This window comes from Artemia sp. Qi Xiang Cuo, chromosome 18, assembly GCF_049724085.1.
Source record: "Artemia sp. Qi Xiang Cuo chromosome 18, ASM4972408v1, whole genome shotgun sequence".
Taxonomy (NCBI): domain Eukaryota; kingdom Metazoa; phylum Arthropoda; class Branchiopoda; order Anostraca; family Artemiidae; genus Artemia; species Artemia sp. Qi Xiang Cuo.
In genome coordinates this window covers 159,132-180,928 of record NC_142811.1, presented here as the reverse complement: position 1 = coordinate 180,928, position 21,797 = coordinate 159,132, and the positions used below count along the sequence as shown (strand labels likewise).

General features: G+C 35.2%; 1 protein-coding gene across 7 annotated transcripts in view; it reads right to left on the bottom strand.

The window, feature by feature from the left end:
- Positions 1-275: 275 nt before the first annotated feature.
- Positions 276-21,797, bottom strand: part of LOC148941093 (high affinity copper uptake protein 1-like) — a 109,936-nt gene continuing 88,414 nt past the window's right edge. For 6 of the 7 annotated variants that reach the window (XM_089104522.1, XM_089104521.1, XM_089104519.1 and 3 more), the window contains exons 2-6: positions 19,937-20,350; positions 13,643-13,779; positions 9,927-10,049; positions 6,059-6,088; positions 276-2,651 (exon numbers count right to left, since the gene is read on the bottom strand). In XM_089104522.1, the coding sequence (XP_088960648.1) occupies positions 2,450-2,651; positions 6,059-6,088; positions 9,927-10,049; positions 13,643-13,779; positions 19,937-20,272 (828 nt within the window). In that variant the 5' untranslated portion in view covers positions 20,273-20,350 and the 3' untranslated portion in view covers positions 276-2,449. The remainder of the gene's footprint in view (positions 2,652-6,058; positions 6,089-9,926; positions 10,050-13,642; positions 13,780-19,936; positions 20,351-21,797) is intronic. The other variant, XM_089104525.1, reaches the window with a different exon arrangement.

Here is a 21,797-nt window from a genome sequence, read left to right as displayed (position 1 = left end):
TTACGGGGGGGGGGCGCAAAATAGGTTAATCCGATAAACTTGCGTTAGGAGCAAGTTTAATTAACACAAACTTGAGTTAATTAAGTAAATTATACTATTTTGGACTACGCTATGGGGGGGCACCCCCGGGCCCCCCTGGATCCGCCACTATAATAAACACGAATTCATGATAGACTCATGGAGCAAACATTGTTTTATTTTGACATATTAGGCACTTTAAAAAATCCAATGTCCTAAAGGGCTCCCTATCAAACATTCTGCTTAAAATAATATGATCGATTCTGCTTCAGTATAATATAAAACAAATGAAACATACAAAAGAAAAACAATAAAATAGGACACCGGATTAATGATATAAACATCACCATTGATTATATTCACCATTTTTTAATTGATTAGGTTCAACAGCAACAACAACACAAAGCTTTCTCTCAGGTTTAATCATCTTTTAAAAGGTTTACCATATAATTGAAAAGTGGGGAGCAACTATCAAACTTATCGGGTAACAGTATCAAACTTAAAAGCTATTCACTTCCTGAATCTGCTTGTTCCCCGAGAAGGAACAAATTCTTTATTTTACCCTAGATATAAAACTTAAATAGATCTCATTCAATATTTTCAGCTTAAAACATCCAGCTTAAAAGATTCTTATTCATTTTGTCGATTCCTATCATTTTATAGATGGCGCTGGTTGTCATAATTTAGTCCGATTTTGATATTCAAATATAAGTTAGGTGAAACTGCTCCAGATGCTTGAAATTAACTCAGGAGCACCCTTTGGAGAGTTTACATCCTTGGAACGTTGTCAAATCGAGTTAGCTCTGACCAAGCCAGCGATTTAGAAGAATCAGTCTGAGATAGTATTATATTGACGTACATATTTTATACACTCCACATTGTACTGTCAAACAAACCTATTAATAGCAAAACCGGTTAAAAATTCAAGAAAAAACATGTTATTTGGAGACACAATTAATTTAACAATTAATTAATTAATTTAACATTGTTAACTAATTAACTCGCCCGTTAAGTGGTTTATTTGTTTAACGTAACCTTTCCTAACACAGAATCATTTAAGGTTAAAGCATAACGTCAGAAAAGTAATGTTAAAATTCTATTAGAAATTGGCAACATCATTTTTAGATTCTTTCAGCAAAGACCCATATTTTCGAATGCTGTTGATTCCAGAGGGGGCCTGAAATTTCAGAAGATAAGACGGAATAAGTGTAAAATTATTCTGAGTGCAGCCGGGTTGCAGCGGTAGCTAGCAACCTAGTAAGAGACGATCAAGTCCAATACTAAAAAATGTAACAGCCCATAACTCCTTATATTGTTAAAGGATAGGTAGACAACCAAATCTTAGCAGATTACTTTACGAAAATTAGAATTTTATCATTAAAATGTCCAAGAATCAGAACAACAAATTTATTTAAAATTGAAGCTCCGCTTTAAATGTGTCTGAGCAGGAAATGACGGGTGTGTTTTTTCTTACCGGAAAAAAGGATTTTTGCCACTGTATGTCACCCGAAAATGCCTTTTTGGTACTACAGATTTGATCATAACCCGAAAAAAGAGTTGGAGAATTGATTCCATAAATAGCTGAGGCAAACCCTAAATTTAGAAAAATACTTTTTTGAAATTTAAAAAAAGACCCCCTGGATTTAAAAAAACATATTTTTTTTATCTTTTTGATAGCCAAAGATACAATAGGGGGTTGGCAGTGGCTATCGTAAGGTTCTGTTTATTTTAAGTTTAACGCCACTCTTATTAAAACTTGACTACTCCATTTGGATTCTTGTTTAAAAAACGTCAAGACTATATTTAGTTCCTAATCAAGGGGCGCAAAATCACAAAATGTAGGACGAAGGTGCGATAAAAAAAAAAAAAAAAAAAAAATTAAGATGCAAAAAGAATAAATGTTTTTCCCAATTCTACCGGGGAGGTCTTTTATTTTTATTCTTTGAACTAAAATATCAAAATAGAAATTTTTCAAAATCTAAGAGGGGTGGGGGGAATTATCCCCCCCCCCCCTAAAAAAAGGCATCCCCCCCAAATATTTCCCAAAATATTCATAGCAGTTCTCCTGTTTTGACAAATATGGGCCTTCCGCAACAGATTCCATTGTATTTGCCTGATTTTTTCTTTGCGTGTACACCATTTTGTGTCTCTTATTAAACTATAACTAACAAAACTAATTACTATTTCACTCAAGGCTTTGTTGATTATTTCAACTAATTTGTTTTGTTACAAGGACGATTACTGTATCACAATACTGCACCCGTTGGCAGTCTAACACCACCACTCAGTGGCATCCTCTCGAATGCTGAGATACTTGGCACCCTTTCAAACATTCTTACACAAAATCTTTTTTAGGTGAAAAAATATTTTGGCGATTTCTAGAAGGAACCCATAGAAAAACGAAAATATAGACAGAACTTCTAAAATTCCTCTAATGACAATGTTCAGTAATATCTACAACGTGAGCCTTAGACCAACCGAATAAAAAATAGCCAACTGCTGACCCAGCACAGATTGCAATCATCAGCCAAGCGTTGTACGTCATAACAATAAGCATGAGAAAATAGGAGAGAGTTATTTGGGCTAAGTGCAGCAGCGTTTGGGCAAAGTGGGATCCGCTTAGCATTCGCATCCTGAAAAAGAAAGGCTTAAAATAAAAACAGTCTTTAAAATGATAAAAATTTAGACCCTAAAATAAAAAGTTAAATTTATTTTAAAAGTTAATTCTTAAGATGACATGATTTTACTTTTAAAAACACAGAAATTTGAATTCTTCAAATAATAAAAAAATAAAATTATCAAAATAGAAGAATTATTTTACTAGAAATACAAGCAACGAAATATGAATTTCCGTCAAAACTGAAATGACCTTAAACTTATTTTGTACACAAAAAAAGAAGAAAAAAAAAACGCAGATAAAGCAAATAGAATATTATATACAATATAACACCTTTGACAAAACAGAAAAAAGGCATATGTAATAATTTTAAGAGGTTTATCTTCTATTTTGGCACATTTGCACATGTCGTTTTGACGGAATGTGGCTTGAGTTTACAATGATTTCACTTTAATTGAAAGGAGGTTTACTCCCAGCATCATGATTACTTGGAAACATATTTACCGTTGGCATGTTTGATCGTATATCGCTGCCGAAACGAGAACATATCCCTTTGTGTACAGAGGCAAATCTCCAGAATTCTTATTGGGGGGGGGGGGGGCAAGAGGGGTCCATATCCAGGTAGTCAAGGGACATGAACTATATAATACCTTAGTTCTCAACATTATTGGGGGGGGCTTTCCCCCCAAACGACGCCCCTGCTTGTGTATCCTCTAAAGTTGGTTCTTTTTTAGAATAATGTGCCAAACGGGGCGAGTTTATTTAAGAATAAGACAAATAAGAGATAACAAATTTTAAAAGGGGGAATTGGGCACTGTTATTTGACAAGATGCTTTAGGAAAGAAAAAGATAATTTTCTTGTCTAATTATGCCTGAAGGGTGTTTCACCTCCAGTAATTTGTTTGTACCCCCCCCCCCTCCCACTCAAAAGTTTTGTCTACTTTTTTCAACATACTACCTTATCCAATAATTGGTATATGTAATTTATACGGTGACCATGAGGTGAAGGGGTGGTTTGGGGTTATATCCCCCTCCATTTGGCGGAAAATATTTTTTTGAAAAATGTGTTTCCAATATTTGTCACCTTTTCCGCATCTCTTCCGATTTCTTTGACTGTTACGTTTTCCTTAACTGTTAGCGTGAAAAATAAATATTAACGAATTTCAGATTTTAGTGGCACAAATCTCAAATCCGAAACAATAGTAATTAAATGTAATCGAGAATTGTGTACAGATCGTGCAAAGAGTCTTATCAAGAATTTCTTCTGTGTTTGCAGCTTAAATATAATTTCAAAATTTTGAGTTGGACGTAAATTTGAATTAAATAGTCAAAATTTTCTCAAAGAAATAAACACCAAGTATGTCATTTCATTTACCAAATGATAGTCAGAACTTATTATATCTTCTTTTTGAATTTTCACCCTTGTTTGTTGTATGAACTCAGAATAAATCTGGCCTCTATAGTCTGTCCTCCACCTTTGTGCAAAATAAGATATGTGCACCAATCATGGGTGCAAGATTGTGTATGCATCCAAATGAAAAGAACTGAAAAACCACGCATATGAGGCTTAGCTATGCAAAGCGCAAAATTTGAAACGACAAGGAAATAAAAAAACAAGAAAAAATTCAGAAAGAAATAAAATGGGAAAAATGAAAATTAGTGGAGAAAGAGTGCAAGAAGGTTAGAAGGTTAGAAAAAGCAAGATCAAATAAGAAATAATCAGATAAAAGAGTTCGAACCTAAATTAATTAATTAATTAGTTCAAGTTTAATATTTGGTTCAAATGCTAATTTTAACCGATTAAAATCAAGATTGGTTTGGCTATCTGTTAGTTCTGCTCGATAATATCAATGGTAGTAGTAGTTTTCCAATCCTACTGATCCCAAGTGAAATCGCCAAAGATCCGTCTGTTGTCAGCTCCCAATATTCTGAGGCTATCATCAATATGTGCGCCCCTCTTTAAAGGGACTCCTTAAACTCTTGAAAAGGAGACAAAAGAAACCAAGAGTAAAAAATAAAAAAATAGTGAAAAAACATTAAAATGCAAAAAAAAAACTGTTTCCATTATGAGGAATTCCCTTGAGGAATATTATTTCCCTTCCACCTGAGCCATCTTTGCATTAACTTATTATGAAAGATTTATTGTATATTCAAGATTATGACCTACCACTGCATTTTGTGGCTGTTTTTAATGGGTTTTTATAGGAGGGGAAAACGGTAAATATTTGTATTTTCATATAATTTAGCTAAGGTAAAAATGAATACATCATGTGATGTCTTTTTCTATTTCCCAATTCAGCAATCCCTTCTGGGGGAAATTAGCATTTTGAGCACTTAAAGGGGCTAAAGGGGTCAGAACTGACCCTAGTAACAGAAAGTTGAAAAACGTACTTCTAGAAAAAAAAACTGTCTAGTGAGAAACAAAAATCCCATTTGTAGCTGATTCAAAAATGGTGATAATTATTTTCATAAGTCTTAATAGTAGAGTATTATTTTGAAAACAAATTTGCAGAAATTTTTAAAAAGAGGCTAAAATCCCTCGAAAATCACGTCATATTATCCATTAATTATGATAGACTACTACATTTCTCACTGTCTTTAACTGGTTTTAGAGAAGCACAAAATGTCTATGTTACCCTTTCCACCTTGTTGGAAATAATTGACGCCTACCAACTTTTCTTCAATCCCAAAACATGAAAAAGACCACAAAAGAACCTAAAGCACCCCCTTGACTTGGCTTAATAAGGACCAAAAGGATTCCAAATTTTTGGAACCTTTGAAAAAAATTAGAACACTAAACGCTCTTCTTCTTTACCAGTTTCTTTATTAGTAGACATAAGATGATTAGAAAATAGCACGTTTTTCCCTCCTTCAAGGCTAATTGCCATTCAAAATCTATGACACGGTAGTTCTTCGATCAGGGCCATATCCGAGATTATTTATTGGGGGGGGGGGGTTACAAGAAGATTTTTTTGGGGAGGGGTACAACAAAATATAAAAACGCATTAACAATTTGTTTATACTTATTTTTGTCACGTTGCTACGAGTCGGACAAACATTTCTGGGGGGGGGGGGGGAGGGGATTCAATCACCCTAACCTCCCCTGGATACGGCCTTATCTGCAATACTAAAATTAATAGGAAAGACAGAACGAGGTTCTACTTTTACAACATTAACCGCTATTCACCTTATGCATGTTATTACCCAAAAATAAAGGGTCCTTAAAACTGTCATTTGCCAAGGCTATCAAGTATTCAATCCTCAATTAGCTTTACAGTATTTAGTAACAGTTGAAACATATTATCACCAAGGTATATAAGTTATTAGTATCTAGAAACCGTTTTATAAGAAGGGAGATAAAAGAAACCATAACCGTGTTGAGATTGGGTAGAAACACAAAGGATATGAAATATTGTAACTTACGGCTGGATTGTAATAATTCCATCTAAATCACTAAAAAAAAAAATACTGGAATTTTAGTAACACAGCAAACAACATTTTGTATTCAAATTAAAAAAAAAAGAAAAATCATATGTTGGAATGAACACAAAAATTGCATAGACGTATGGTATCTGGGTAGTAGGAATATACACAGGATGGGGATGGGTAAAGGTTCAGACCGATGTTCCTTTTAAATAATAAAATTTTTAGTGTTTTCGATCTATCTACATAATAGATCAAAGAAAATTTTTTATTGCAATTTTTTATTACAGGGAGGTAAAGAGGCCAAAAACACAGCATTGGACTTTACAGTCCGTACCGGTTGTGCTGATCTCCGTTTCATGGCCCTTTAGCCAGGAAGTGCAATGGAGGCCAGCAATCCTGTGCTTTAGCACACCCTTCCTGTTTACCTACCCCAGATTTCTCCAGTCTCCTATTTAATGCTGGGTCGACTTTGACTGAGGTTACACAGTCACGCCACTGACCCTTGTTCCAAACCAAATAACCAGCGACAAAGGATTTCAAGTATAGCATGCTAACCACTCGGCTAGAATGGTACAGAGGTAGGGAGATTTTCCTACCTGAAACAATGTCTGTCATAGTACTTCACCTGCGTTGTCTAAAAAATTCTGATTCCCCTTATCAGTTTTTCTCATGATGATTTACAAGACAAGCAGCTATTTTAGGAACTTATATCTGTGGAAACTGACTAGTGTAGAAAAAAAATCGCTCACACCATCTAGCATTTGGTGATTTTGTTTCTTCTTAAGCCTAATACAAACAACTGCATCCTTGTTTTGTCAAGCCCTTTAAAATATAACGGATAGTAAAGAAATAAGAATTATTTCTTATTTCTTAATTGTTAATTAAGGTAGGCGTTAATTAGCAGGCCTACCGACTTAAAATCAGATTGTCTATTTAACCTGCAAAGATTTGCCCAAAATAACATAGACCTACTCTGTGAGGAATGGATTATAGATTATTTTATAATGGAGTAATGGATTACTTTATTCATAAAAAAAGACTAATTATCATTCACAGTGAAATTTCTGTTTTAAGCATTGCAGATTAATTTTATATAAAATATCTAATTTTCTTTCAAATGTTTACCTTTTAAAAAAGTCCCCAGATGACACACTGTGAGTGACGCTAGTAGTTTTTAATCTCTGTCTTTCCAATTTATGTTGGCCAAGACCCAACTCTTATAACTTTGCTTAGGACAAATTACACATATTATGCGGACAACCTGCAGGCACTGAGGCTTTGGAAGCTATACGAAAAGCACTATCCTCTTACCGCTTTTTTGGGACCATCCTATTGGAGAAAAAAAATGGGCAAACTCTGATATACCCATCAATAAATTTCACCGGATTTTCAATAAACACAAAGGAGTGGGCCAAAAACAGGCAGGAGTCCTCATTTGGCCTTCACGTCAAATCCTTTCGCCTCCACCCCCAAAGTGCATCAAAACAATATCTATCGTCCTTTGTTATCTACTTTGTGAAGCACGACAATGATGAACGTAAAGTTCTGATAAATAATTTTCATATTTGTTCCATTTTATTGTGAGTTATATTTTCTTGTCCTGTGACGTCCGATGCTCAGTGTACAATATTAATACAATAAATAGTATTAATTTAATTTATCTATAAGCTTCACATTCTCTTTGCTCCACATTCAAGAAAATAAATGACATGAAATCTAAATTTTCAGACATATTTCCTTCCTTTCACACGTATTTGCCGAAAATCTTAGATTTCTTTTTCATCTTCTAAAAGGGATCTAAGCCATACTTTAGCATTTCATATAAGCATATTGGCAGTGGAGCATTGGACATAGAGAGTAAAGTGGAGCAAATCTCAGACTTCTTTTTCATCTTTTAAAGGGGATCCAAGCCCTAATTTAGCATTTCATAGAAAAAATTTGACAGTGGATAATTGGAATAGACAGTAAAGTGGAGCATCGCGTTGCCAGCGTCCCTATTCAAGAACGAGCCAAGCGACGAGCATAATTTCTGACGTGCTTCAATACACAGTCACATGTCAAACACACATACAAATGTGAGGTGTACAATAAAGTCACTACTACAGGAGCAAGGGAATTTTATGAAAGAAGTAACTTATGGTTTTCACTCAGCAAAAGAAACCAAATCCATATAGCGTTACCTGACAAAACCCTAAAGTCACTTTACTTGGGCCAGAAAATAAGAAAAATTTTTTGCCAAGAGGAACCAAATACTTCTTTGCATCTTTTTTTATTTTTATTTTTTTGACTGGTCTAGCCGTAGACGTTTTTTGATCACCATGAAATAGTTTATAAGCAAGACGACTACTGTCTATTGTCTGCAAAACAACTATAACTACAGTCGTGGCCATGTTATGATCAAAATAAAGGAAGTTTATAAACAAGGCAACTACTGTCTACAAGACAAATACAGCTACTGCCGTAGCCATATTATGATCAATCTTAAATAGTTTATAAATAAGACAACTAATGTCTACAAGACAACTATAACTACTGTCGTGGCCATGTTATGATCAACAAAAGACAATTTGTAAACAAGAAAACTACTGTGAACTATTACCTAAGAGACGATAAAACCATAAATGCTACTTTCAAAAATTTTTAAGGCGAATTAAAATAAACTGGATCTTACAAATCAAAATTTTAATAAAATAAAGATTTAGCACTTTCTTTTGTTTTCAACCTCCTTTTATTGTTATAGAACAACAAATATTTTTATTTAGACTTTATTTTTAAATTCTATTATTTCTCTTGGCAACGGTAGATGGTGTTGTTTTTTTTTCAGACAAACTTAAGTTTTCTACATGAGTTTCTTTTGGCTTAGGACTTAAAGACCAGGCCGATCTGGAAGTTAGAAACTATTTTGAAAAATCAATCTATAATGGGGATGTGCCATTAGTCTTAGCAGTTATAGTTTCTTTCCTTATTAAAATGATTGACAATCCTTTTATCAGAGTTTAAAAACAACTTTCTAGCGATTACCTCTACAAGGAGGCAAGTATGGACAGATATCTACGGAAGAAAATTCAGTTTTAACAAGGACATTCATGAAATAAAATCGTCAAAGAGTTAAATAAAATGTTAAAAGTATGATTGAAAATAATATCTTGAGAAAGATTTTTTTTTCACTTTAGTATTAGAAACGTTATTCAATTTTGTCCATTTTGCAGCCAAATCTAAATCCAAAAAAAGTTTTTATCCTAAAAAACCTTTTTGTAATCTTAGAACTTTTTATTTTCATCCTTACACACTACGGTTTCTAAACAATTTTCAAAATACAAAAAAGGGCTTTAAGAATACTATATAGTCAAGACAATCTCCCCGACCATTCTCTCCTGTAAAGCCTAAAACAAACCAATATGAGATGAAGGAGAATACTTTGGGCAGAAGGTTTGGTCTCAACACTTTCTGATTCTAGGGTCTCCCCTAGTTTTCCCGGACCTTATATTCCCGTCTGCCCCTGAAATCCCGGTAAATACACGAAGAAAAGCCCTATTCTTCGCCCTGTGGCGCCCACCCACGAAAAGTAGTAGAAATCATTTATACCCTCACTTGTCAAATGGTACGCACAATGTATCTGTTTTGTATTTGTTTCTCCCAACCCCCCTTAGAGCAAGAGACAGGAAAATTTTGTAGATAAATTATAATGCCTAAATATTAGACCTTAGACCGCACGGTATTTCATGTTGCAATTGACCGTGTTATTTTTCGTATTAATATTCATCTGTATTTGGCAAATATTGCTATTTTAGCCAAGTTTGGCCATTTTAGCCAAATTTGGCCTTTGGAATAAGTAATTCATTCATTCAAACCTTTAATGGCTTACCTTGCAGACATGCTCCTGGGTTTTGGTTGAATCGCAGTTGCGCCATTGCCATTTGATAACTGAGGTTCAGAAACAGAAGAATATTGGACAACAGCTGCAGCCGACTTTTTATAAAGATACTCCCTGAGAAATATAAAAATTGATTTTGGTTTATTTAACAAAAGTGATCTTTTCCCAAAGAATTATTTTTTCACCAGTTACAGATATTTTGAACTACAAAATGGACGATCATAGTGATTATTACTGGGTATTTACCGCATCTTTCCTGGAAGAACATAACATCGAGTAGGAAGATAACACTTCCATAGATCTGTATCAAGCAGAACATTGGAGCGTCGTAGCTAAAAAACGAAATGAGCAAAATAAGTGAATTCTTGGAGATTCTGAGAATTAATTATTACGTATATGAAGGGGTTGTCCCCTCCTCATCACCTCGCTCTTTACGCTAAAGTGTTTTGGTACTTAAAAAAAAAAGTTTTTTATTGTTCTAATTAAACGAACATTGTGTTTCAGGAATCGTTCTTAAAGAATTGGGCAGAAATTCAAACTTTGGTGTAAAGAGCGAGGTGTTGAGGAGAGGGCAGCCCCTCTCATATACGCAATTGTTTCTGCTCGTTTGAAGTTTTAATGTTGCTCAATACTTTCAGTTGAAAAACTTTTTTTTTGTTTAATTTCTGGTCGTTTTTTAAATAATGCCAAGAAATTTGGCTCTATCTCTACGGAAAAATCCCTCCTCCCCACCGATATATTCTCTAGACAATTCAATCATGGTGAAAATTAACCCCGGACAATTAACCTTAACATCTCCACGCGTAAAATTGAGTGGGCAAAGAGAAAGCAAGACATAAGAAGAATTTCGTATAGGAATCCTGGCAAATTCCCCCAGCGTAAAATTTTCCTTGAAAAATTCAGCCCCTAAAAACTTCCCTTCCCATGGAAAATCCCTCCAGCATAAAATTCGTCCCCCCCCCCCCGAAAAATGTATGCATACTTCCCAATAACAAATACCATACGTAGACATTGGGCAAATTTTATAACTTAAAGACAGGGACTGTGGGGGAGCCATGTTATCTCCAAAAGCATAGTTTTTGGCCTTTCAACTATGCTGAACGAAAAAGCTATCTCAAAATCGTGATCGGACAATTTTGAGAAAAAATTGGGCGTGGGTTCGGTTCTGTTTGTTTCAGTGATTAGGTGTATTGTTTTTCTCGTTGGTATACGAGCTCTAATCCCCGACAATGAAAAATGTATACAATCCTGTAATACATTGCAATTATGATCAGAAACCTTGATTGGACAAATAAATATGGTCCTGCCACTCGCTCAAATACACCAAAGGGTCAGAGTGGCGTTTGCACTTTACTGAAACCTAGACACATAGCTTAAATTATATACTGTATCAATCCAATTGATTTATTTACACTTGAAAGGAATGAACTGAAAAGAAAGCATACATTGACGAAAGGTTATTTCATATTAGGCTTATACCGATTGGGCATATTAGGCTAAACTGATTGTTACGAATATACTGATATCAACAATTCCTGGTATTGATCAGTGTTAAACTCTTTTGTTGTTGTAATAAAAACATTAACGGATAAACCATTTAATTACTTTTCAGTAAGGCGTAAATGACACTCAAGTAGGTTAAGATGCTAAAGAACCACTACCATAGAGGTTAAGCGCCCATTCAATATTTCTTGGCATACTTATTGATGACTCGGCCTAGCAAATTTATTTTTACTAATGTAAAATATTTTTACAAGAAAATGTAGTCTTTCCTTTGGCAAAATCAGCTAGTTGCTGATAAGCCTTTACTCTCGGAAGAAAACACTTTGTCTGTCAAGCCTTAAGTGGAATACACATTTTTGATATAATAACAGTTATTAGTTAGGCTGTAAGGAGAGAAAGGTTGAGATAGCTAATGCACGTTCTGCGGAATAAGGATTACTTATTGCCAAAGATTGTCTTTTTTGACCAACCGTCTAGAAATAACGTCCTCGGTTGGGGTGGGAGGATGTCGTAAGGAAAGATTTAAGAGAAGTTAGAACTTCATGGGAGGGTGTAAAGAGGGAGGCTTTGAATAGATTGGGATGGAGGAGGAGCGAGTGTCTGTGTTGGCTTTCGGCGGCTTGGTGCTATGATTACTTACTTATTTAGATTTAGATCCTCCTACGCCGGGGGGTGCATAGGGCACTGACGGTTAATCTCCAACTTGATCAATTTTGCGCCGAAGACCAAAATTCTTTAAGAGTGGTTCGAAGGCTCGTCGCCTGTATCTCCAGGGATCAACCAAATGCGCTGCGTTGTCTACCACTCCTTCGACTGCCAGGTGGGGTCCAACTCCATAGATCGTGTAAGAAGCGTCAAGTAGTTAGTAGTAGTAGTAGGTTAGAAAATGATACTACTTGGTTTACTCCAGTTTGCTGATAGCCTGGCAACCCATCCTTCAGAGCTCATATGCGGTTTTACCTCAAGACAATACTTCCAAGCACTCTGAGGTCTATCACCACCTATGCTGAGGGTAATTATATAGTTGCACATAGTCCATTATTCCATGAAGCAACAGCTTCATTGTCGTCCATCATAAAGGCCAGCTGCAAATGCAGCTGATCAAAATTGTGTAAGACCGTATATAATACGGTCAGAAGACCGTATATTATAAAGAGTCAGGGTGACGATGAAAGGAACGGGAATAGTCTGTATGACAGCCTTGTCACTCGTTAGGATTTGTCCCATGATCTTGAAATGTCAATCCTGAGCTAAGATCTTGGGCAAAGAATCCATTAAATGTTACCCTCAGGAATTAAGTTGAGCATATATATTATTATTAATTAAAACGGTGAGTATTTTTCAAACCTCGAGATTCGCAGGTGAATCGATGAAATGAAAACTTTCACTTCATTGAAAGTTAAATTTAATGTAACTAAAATTAAGGTTAAATTTAATATTAAGGTAATTTAAATTTCATTTCATCGAAATTTAAACGATTGATTAAAAAGCTAAATGAAAACTTTCACAACCACTTATCTAAAAAAAAAAAAAAAAAAAAAAAAAAAAAAAAAAAAAAAAAACAGAAGTTCAATTTTTAGTGAAAATTTCCTATAGTTTTTGCTTGTAGCGCCGCCAAACTTAAAAAAAAGAAACGTGGGAGAAAGCTCAGAAAAGTAAACAACATATGACAAAATAGCTTAATGCAAGAAAGCGTAGCTTTTCCTTCAAAATATAGCTGTGTTTTGGAGATAACAGATCGATAATAATTGAATTCTTACGGACGAGATCTGTCGTCAAATTTAACTAATTACTTTTGCTGAAATAGTTTCACACTTCAACGTGCCAAAACTGATAAAAATATGGTAAACCCCTAGAAACTTCATGATTTTGTTGCAAAGGAAAATAATTTTGAATCGAAGGAAAAATCTTAATCAAAAAATATGTTAAAGGTAAGAGTAAACAGAAGATGGGTCCCAGAAACAAAAATATTGTATTTATGCGTCCATTGCACTTAAACAATTACCCTTGGACAGAAAAATTCTGGATCGTCAGCATAGGGCGATGAGAATTAAGAACTTAAAAAATGATTTGTTAAACATACATACAGGTAGCTTACTTATTTTGTTTTTGACATCAATTTTACATACTTTTATCTTTGTGGAGGGATGCAATTACACCCCTGGCTACTCTAAAGCTTCAGATCAAAGTGGTTTCTTACTTACCGAAAATATTTCAGTCCTTCATAGAAAATAGCCAGCAAAAAGATTCCTATACACGTTCCAATAAGTGCTTCAACGGAGTTTAAAGTCCATCCTTGAAACAAAACTGTTTCATTTGCGTAGCCAAAGTGAAAATACATCTTAAAAAAAGAAGATAACTTCAAAATATTTGAGTAAATAATATTTAATAAAAATATAAAAATATCAAAAAGGTACAAAAGAAACAAGGTTATGTCTAAAACCATGTTGCTGTTTTTTTATCGGATTTCACAGTGCTAACACCTGCCACTTTGTCCACGTAATTATCTTTATTTTTGTTATTTATTACGCTTTCTCTAGAAATAACTAATATATTTATTTTGAGTTATCCTTTGTGGAGAAGTCATTCTAAACAGCAAAAGAGAGCTTAACGAAGCTCCCTTTTAGGTACTCAAAAACTAACTTCACTAAAAACATTGACTTCACTATTTCACTGTCAACTAACTTCTTTGAAAATAAAGTTTGACTTCACTTTACTAACATTCGAAAAGTCAATAACTAATAAAGTGCACACACGGAAGAATTTTTTTTACAAAACGATATCGCCATCTACTTTAGGATTTCCCCCATCGGATTAATACTAAACCGTCACTCCCAAGAGTTGCTAAAAACTTGGTGTTTTTCTGAAAACGCTAAGCAAAACATAGGAACAGGCTAGACAGACGTGGCCTTAGTTTACAATATTTTAAAAGCATACACATACGAATAATAAGCTGACTTTTCCAAAGAAAAGATAGAGTATTCTTTGCAAGTTATTTTAAATTTATAAAATATAGCCATCTGTCTAAGGCAATTTACTTAGACAAGGCTTCAAGTAGCATATTAGCTGAGCTAGTATATGACTAAAAATCTGGGATAATACCTGAAACATAAAAAAAAACGCCGAAAATGAATGTCAACCTAAAACGAAATTCTAGTTGAAAAGCTGGCAAAAAATACGCCGATTTTTTGTTTGAAAAACGCTGCGTCTGTCCAGTCCTTTAAAGTTGTGGTAGTAAGTAGCACGCCAATAAGGCAGAATGCCGGGTAGATAAACTACCTTGCACAAAACAGCGTTGACACTGAGCTTAAGCAAACAGTTTCTATCTAAATCTCTTTAGAGAGGGTTATATCCAGAAAAACAAGAAGAAAAACGGAGCAGGATTGATTATAATCAATACAGCTAAGGTCAGGCTCATTACTGTATGCAGCTTACTGTCTGATATTTTAATTCTTTAAATTTATTGTAGAATATGTTCCCAACGAAGACGAATGGTCATTGTACATTTGAACTGTAATAGCTACTAGGCCATTTTAGTTTAAGAATTAGCCCAGTTCCATCTTTATTTTTTTACTGTGATTCAATATGGAAGCGTAGGCGTCAAAGCTATTTGCATAGTGTTTTACTTAATTAGTTGACTATCTCTTCAAATATAGTTAATAAGTTATTGAGCTATGTTATATTTTAGGTACAAAAGTACGGTTACTAAATTTGTGAGACACATTCTGCTATTTAGATACCCAATCTTATTTTAGATTCTAATTCTATTTCTATTCTAGTCTTCTTTAATACACTAATTTTAACTTAATGTAATTGTAAGATTATTGTCCTTTTTAATTACTAAATTTTAATTACACTTAATTAGACTTAGGTCTTCTCACCCCGGTTGTCGCATAAGGGGACAACAGTGCCTCCCCATAACAAGCTTTCCAGTGAAATTATTACAGTATTTCCATTGAATTATTCAATTAAGGTTAAAAATTTCACTGTCTTAAATTAATTCGCCATTATTTCACCTTTACTTGATTTTTCTTCTGATGGAAATGTAGTGTGGTCTTGGTCATTATTTAACTTTTCTCACGCCGTTTGATGCATAAGGCCACAGCTGCTCCTCATCATACTGACCTCTCCAGTGAAATTAAAGTATTTTAATTAACTTATTCAGTTTTACTTAATTAGTTTACACAGTGTTTTGGCAGGGGTAGAGCGTATTTCCAAAACATGGGCCCTTCCAAAGGCTGAGCAGGATTTGTTAAAAATTTCCAGGAATTGCCAAGAAATAGCTCAAGGTACTCGTCTGGCTGATCAAACAATAAGTTGTCAATAGATCCCACCTGAAAGAGGTTAGATAACTGGGAAAGAGGTTAAGACGACTAGGCCATGTTTCAAGGATATAGAATGATCCAAGGTTTCTAAACGTTTAATCATCTATTTGGGGCAAAACAAAAATTAGAAGTTTCACCCCTTATGGGGTGAGAAGAGGTAGTAAGGAAGGAATCATGGGAAATTGGAACGTCAAGGGAGGGGAAAATAGTCAAGTTTTGAATAAATAGAAACAGAAAAGGAGCATACACAACTGCGTTGGCCTCAGACAGCTTTGTGCTGCATTGAATTTTTAGTAGAAGTCTTTTTTTTTATTTTAGTCAGGTCTATTCGTTTAAATTCACTCTAGTATATATATATATATATATATATATATATATATATATATATATATATATATATATATATATATATATATATATATATATATATATATATAATATTTAGTTAGTTGTTATTTGAAAACCCAACATATTAAAAAAACAAACAAAAAACGAAAAAAAAACGGAGCATAAAAAAAAGAAACGAAAAGACACTAAACACGAAGCAAACACTTAAAATCGCAGCTAGCACTTTGACAAAATACTCCAAACCCCCCCAAATTATTTTGGCCCCTACCTCTAAATTTCGATTTTTGATTGAGAAATGGCCTTTTGGGCTTTCATTGAGTAATTGAAAAACAGCAATAGTGCCCCCTTTCTTAAATTTTGAATAATCCCCCCCCCGCTACCAATACTGATCCCGTTTTAGCATAGAAAAATCTGTCCCAAAGCCAAGTGAAAGTCCTGTCAAAGTAAAATTTCTTCCGCTGCCCCAACAGCCAAGATTCCAGTCTGTTTTATCAAAGAAGAGTGGGAAAAGACAGACGCATCATCTTTCCAATCGGTCTGTGATTACAATCTTTCGCAAGCTTAAGATCCCTTTCATTCTTTCACAAAAATCCGCAGATGTTTTCATGACGATGCTCGTGTGCTTATGGACATTTATTGTGCTCTTATTTGCCATGCCATTAAATGCGGCATAAAAGCTGCTGTGCCGACAGTGAAAATCAGGCATGGAACGCGAATTCAAGGTTGGTCCCCGGAACTCCGAACTGAAATCTGCGTGTCAGAAATCTAAGTTTTGGTTCCAAGTCGTGCTTGATTGTGACAGACCACGAACAGGCTTGGTTAACTCTGTCTAGAAACACGCAAACCATGTATTTGCCACAGCACTAAACAAGCACAGGAGTGATTGCATAACAAATTTTTCTGAAAGCGGGAACCAAAATTCTAGTGCCTTGTGGAAACATGCCCTGCGACCCAAACGTTATGCTACGCCGGATTCTGTTCCGGGTAAAGACCTCTGGGAAGACCATTACCATCGAGTTTGCACCTCCCCCTTCCAATCTTAGTGCAGAACATGCTGAGAAGCTTAACTATAACTTACAATGCCATACAAATAGTGATTTTGTTGTCACACGAAGTATGGTTATCTCTGCTATAATGAAGTAGAAAAAGAAATTCAGTAAGGGTACTGATGGAATCTGCGGGGCTGCTCTTGATTTTAGTAGTGATCTTCTGATTGACCACCTGAGCTTACTGTACCAAATGATATTATTTTCTGGAATAGTGCCAAAATCTTCTTGTGAAGGTAAACTGATCACCGCTTTAAAGCGAGGTAAACCTCCCCACCTTTGCAGCTCGTATAGGCCATTACTGTGTCGATTGTTTTTTGTAAGTTATTTAAGTTGCTAACATGCGATGAAACTCGGTCAAAGTGTTACGTTCCTTCGGGGCAGTATAGCTTTCAGAAGGGACTAGGGTGTGGTCATGCCCTGTTAGTTCTTTGTGCTATACTTTTAGATGCTGATGCAGCTAGTGAATCTCTAGTCCTTGGTAGCCACGATGTGCACCGTGCATTTGATTCGCTCGTCCAGGAATGTATTTTGTATTCGGCATATAAGAGGGGGGTCAACCCTTCGGTGATAGGAGCGTATCGAGATTTATATGGTAATTTCGTGGTCCGTATTTATGTTCCTGGTGTGAGTAATATTTATGTTGTCTTACCGGTTTATAAGGGAGTGAGACAGGGATCTATAGTTTCACCTGATTTTTTCAATAATGAAATAATAGAGCCACAATCGCAAATTGAATGTTCATGCATTGTTCGCGGTTTGAATATAAGTCTAGTTTGTTATGCCTTGTCGGACCATTGCACGCCCCGAGGAGAATTTTAAAATGTTAAATGATGAATACCGGAAAATTGGTCTTAGTTTCAACGCAGCTAAGTCTCAGATACTTCTTTTTAATTGGAAAGATAAGACTGATGTATTTAGACTTGGTGATATTACCGTTAAGCCAGCGTCTTCGTTAACTTATTTGGGCCACCATAGTTAGCCACCTGCAAAAGCGTATTTCGCCGTCATATGGTAGCAATGTGGCAAACAAATTCCGTTTTGATCGCATGATTTTAACTAGGTTGTGTAACGCAACTGCGCTGCCCCATATTCTATATATTGCACTTTTCTGGAGAATGCTTCAGAAATCTGACATTAAGCAAATTCGGTCCTACTACTTTCGTTATGCAAAGTATCTGTTGAGACTACCTTTGTGGACGCGTAACTCATATATTAGCCTTCATTTTAAAGTTGCAGAACCATTTCAGGCCGTTAGAAAACAGATCGACAATTTTAACGCAAGGCTGTTGCACGATTGTCGTCTCAAATGCCGCAGTAGTATCGATCAGTAGTAGTAGTGCTTTTAAGTACTTGTTCTGTATTGTTTTGTTTTTGTTTTCTCCTTTCTTTTTTTTTGTATTATGTTGTACTCCGTCCTTTTGCTTTTTTGTAGTGACGGGTTAGAAAATACATAAATAAATAAATAATAGTAGAGAGAATTTTATTCCTTCCCATTAACTAATATTTCATCTCATTATTTCAGATTATTTTGCTACTATAAAGAGGCCTGACTATTGTTAGAAGTTTACTGTCAACACTGCCAAGCCTATGCTTACCAAATAGCCAGTCCGACGACAAGCAACAAAAAGATTAACGAAACAGTAGCGCATACTCATCTATAAGGACGAAAGAATTTTTTTTTACATTCTTCTCTCACAACAAATAATTCAAAGGTCCCTAGCCCCCTCCCTCCAAAAAATATTTATAAAATTCATTATAGCTATAGTGAAACCTACTGACGCTATGATGAGAAAGTTGCTTGGTCTCAAGCTCTGCACGTGCGCAGCATTTTTCCGGGACCGGAGCCCTGAGGCACCCCCTCCCCTACCTGCGTACATCCCTGATTTCTAGTACCTATTGTATAGCATCATAGTTAATTTCAAAGTTGAAGAGTTTGATTGGCCACATAACCACAGTAGATTGGCCACATAAGAGTTACCCACATAACCAACGATATAGGGATCTTTTTTTTATCGGGTTCATGTTTTTTTTTTTATTAGATCTTGAAGGTTATATTTACTATCCAATCCACTTCAAATTATAATATACCAAAATATCAAAATAAATTATAACTTCTCGATAAGGGCATCTCGATAAGGTTATTACTTCTCGATAAGGGCAATTCGGCTGTGATAATTAAAAGAGTGAAATATGCCATTTTGGTCGAAAATGAGTTATATATGTTTCGTGGGTAAACTCAGAACGAGGAATCGAATGGTGCAGTCAGAATTTCCCTATTTTGTACCGCTACGAAGATAAAAAAGAGATATACGCCAATTTTGACAGAAGATGATTATCTTATGGAGCTATAACATGGGGAGCTGGCATTTGTCTCCTTATTTTGTCAATGAAAAAGAAGACATACGCCTCAAAATGGATTAATTTTGAATTCGCTCAGAATAGTTTTGACAGAAGAGGATTATCTTGTCTATAGAAAAAAGAAGACATACGGCATGAAATGGAATTTTTTTTAATTCACTCGAAATCTTTGAATTTATTTCATACTCCTGAAAAAAAACACATAATAAGTTGGATTAAAATATGTCACTTTATCTCCATTAGCCTCATCCTTCAGAACGACCATAGCCTAAAAATATTTTTCCGTTTTTTGGGTCTCCTCAAAAGTTACAAAGATGGCGCATGTCCTTTTAATTATCACAGCCAAATTACTGATCTGTAAACTAGGAAAGGATAAATCTGACTTTAAACAAAATAATAAAAAAACAAGAATGCTCACAATCATTCCTCCATGGCCTCCATGGCCTCCCCCACCTCCACAGCCTCCTCCACCTCCACCGTGATTATGAGTGGTCATTGATCCATGATCATGGGTGGTCATGGATCCATGATCATGCGTTGTCATCGATCCATGGTCGTGTGTTGTCATCGATCCATGGTCGTGTGTTGTCATCGATCCATGGCCATGTGTTGTCACTGATTTTTGATCATGAAATAGGTCTGTACCATTCGAAACCACTGATAAAACGTCTAAAGTCCCGTTTACAAGAGCTTTTGCCACTTCGGTAGCAATTCCGAGACTTGACATGTCGTGGTGATCGTGATTGTGATCCATAGTGCTCAACTTCGAGGGAGGAAATTCAAATGCAAATGGATCTTCGTCTTCTTCTGCAGGATATTCACCACTGTTCCACTGAAAATAATAATCAACTCAAAATTATGGAAACAGCTCCACAAAAAACAATAAAATAAATAAATAAAACATAAAGACCATTAATAAAGAAGCTACCTCGCTTGTTGATTTTAACAAATCAGTCGTCAGGCACTTATTAAGAAGAAAGAACAAATTCGTCATACATTTGTGAAAAAACTTCTAAAGGAATTACGTGACCTGACATGTCGTGGTGGGGATCCGCGTGTTCCCATCGAAAATCCCACCCTAAGAAAATTCCCTCGCGATAATTCCTTCCTGGAAAATTCTCCCTGCATTTATAATGAGTCAAAGGGAAATTAAGACACATAAAAGGAATGAAGAAAAGAAGCAATTTAGGAATATTCTATCTATGTTCCAGAAGACATGTAGAACGTGTGGTGTAGGATCAAACAGTTCGTGGTAACGAAGCGTAAGTAAGATGCGACTAGGACCAATAGTAACTAAAACTCTAAAAAGCGGAAATTTGGTAACAATTAAGAAACCAAAAGAATTGTCTTTCTATGCCGATTCCAAATATTTAATCTTTATTAAGTTTAGCGTCACACAAAAAAACTATAAGCCTTAGAAAATGTGCCTGATTTTCAAAAAATGGGGAAAATATCCCTCAAGAGGCAAGTAATCTTAATGAAAAACATACCAATAGATTCAACATGTTGGAGAACTCTAATGTGGAGGTTCCAAGCTCCTATCTAAAAAATGTGGAATTTTGCATTTTTCCCTGCGTATTTATTTGCTTTTTGGTTTTTTTCTCAGGGGTGATTATATCAAACCAATGGTCATAGAAGATCGAGAGAGGGCTTCTTCAAACGAAAATTGAGAGTACTATAGCCCATTAGAAATGACCAAAAAATTGTGCCATGTAAAATGGCGCTTCTGTATTCAGTTTCCGGCGAGTTATTTTTATGAATCACAAATTCTTGTTGCCCCTATTCGCTTTCGCTCACTCGCTTCTTCGTCGGCTCGTTTTGGAGCGTATAGAATCCCTTTGGTTGATTGTGAAAGAGATAAATTTTCAATAACGTACCAAATCCCTTCTATAGCAAATACGCTAAAATTAAATAGTAAATTTAAAAATCTTAATAGCCGATCACTTTTAAAGACTAAATTAGTAGAATATATTACTAACCTTTGATGACGGGGTGATTCTTCTTGATAATTTGTTTCTGAGTATTATTTTTAGATTTTGCCGTGCTGGGGTAGCCTCCTTTGTCCTTATTCTTCTATATGTTACGATGTTTTTGTTTATATTCTTTATCTTTATTTTTGGTGTACTTGAACTCATTGTAATAATTGTTAGCCTTCCTTTCGAGCTTAGCTCCCTGTTGGCTTTATTTAATTATTTGTGTTGTTTATATTTTTACTAAATAGAATCTATCTATCTGCCATTTTATTGCATAAAAGCTACGAATTTGCCACATGGAGGGCC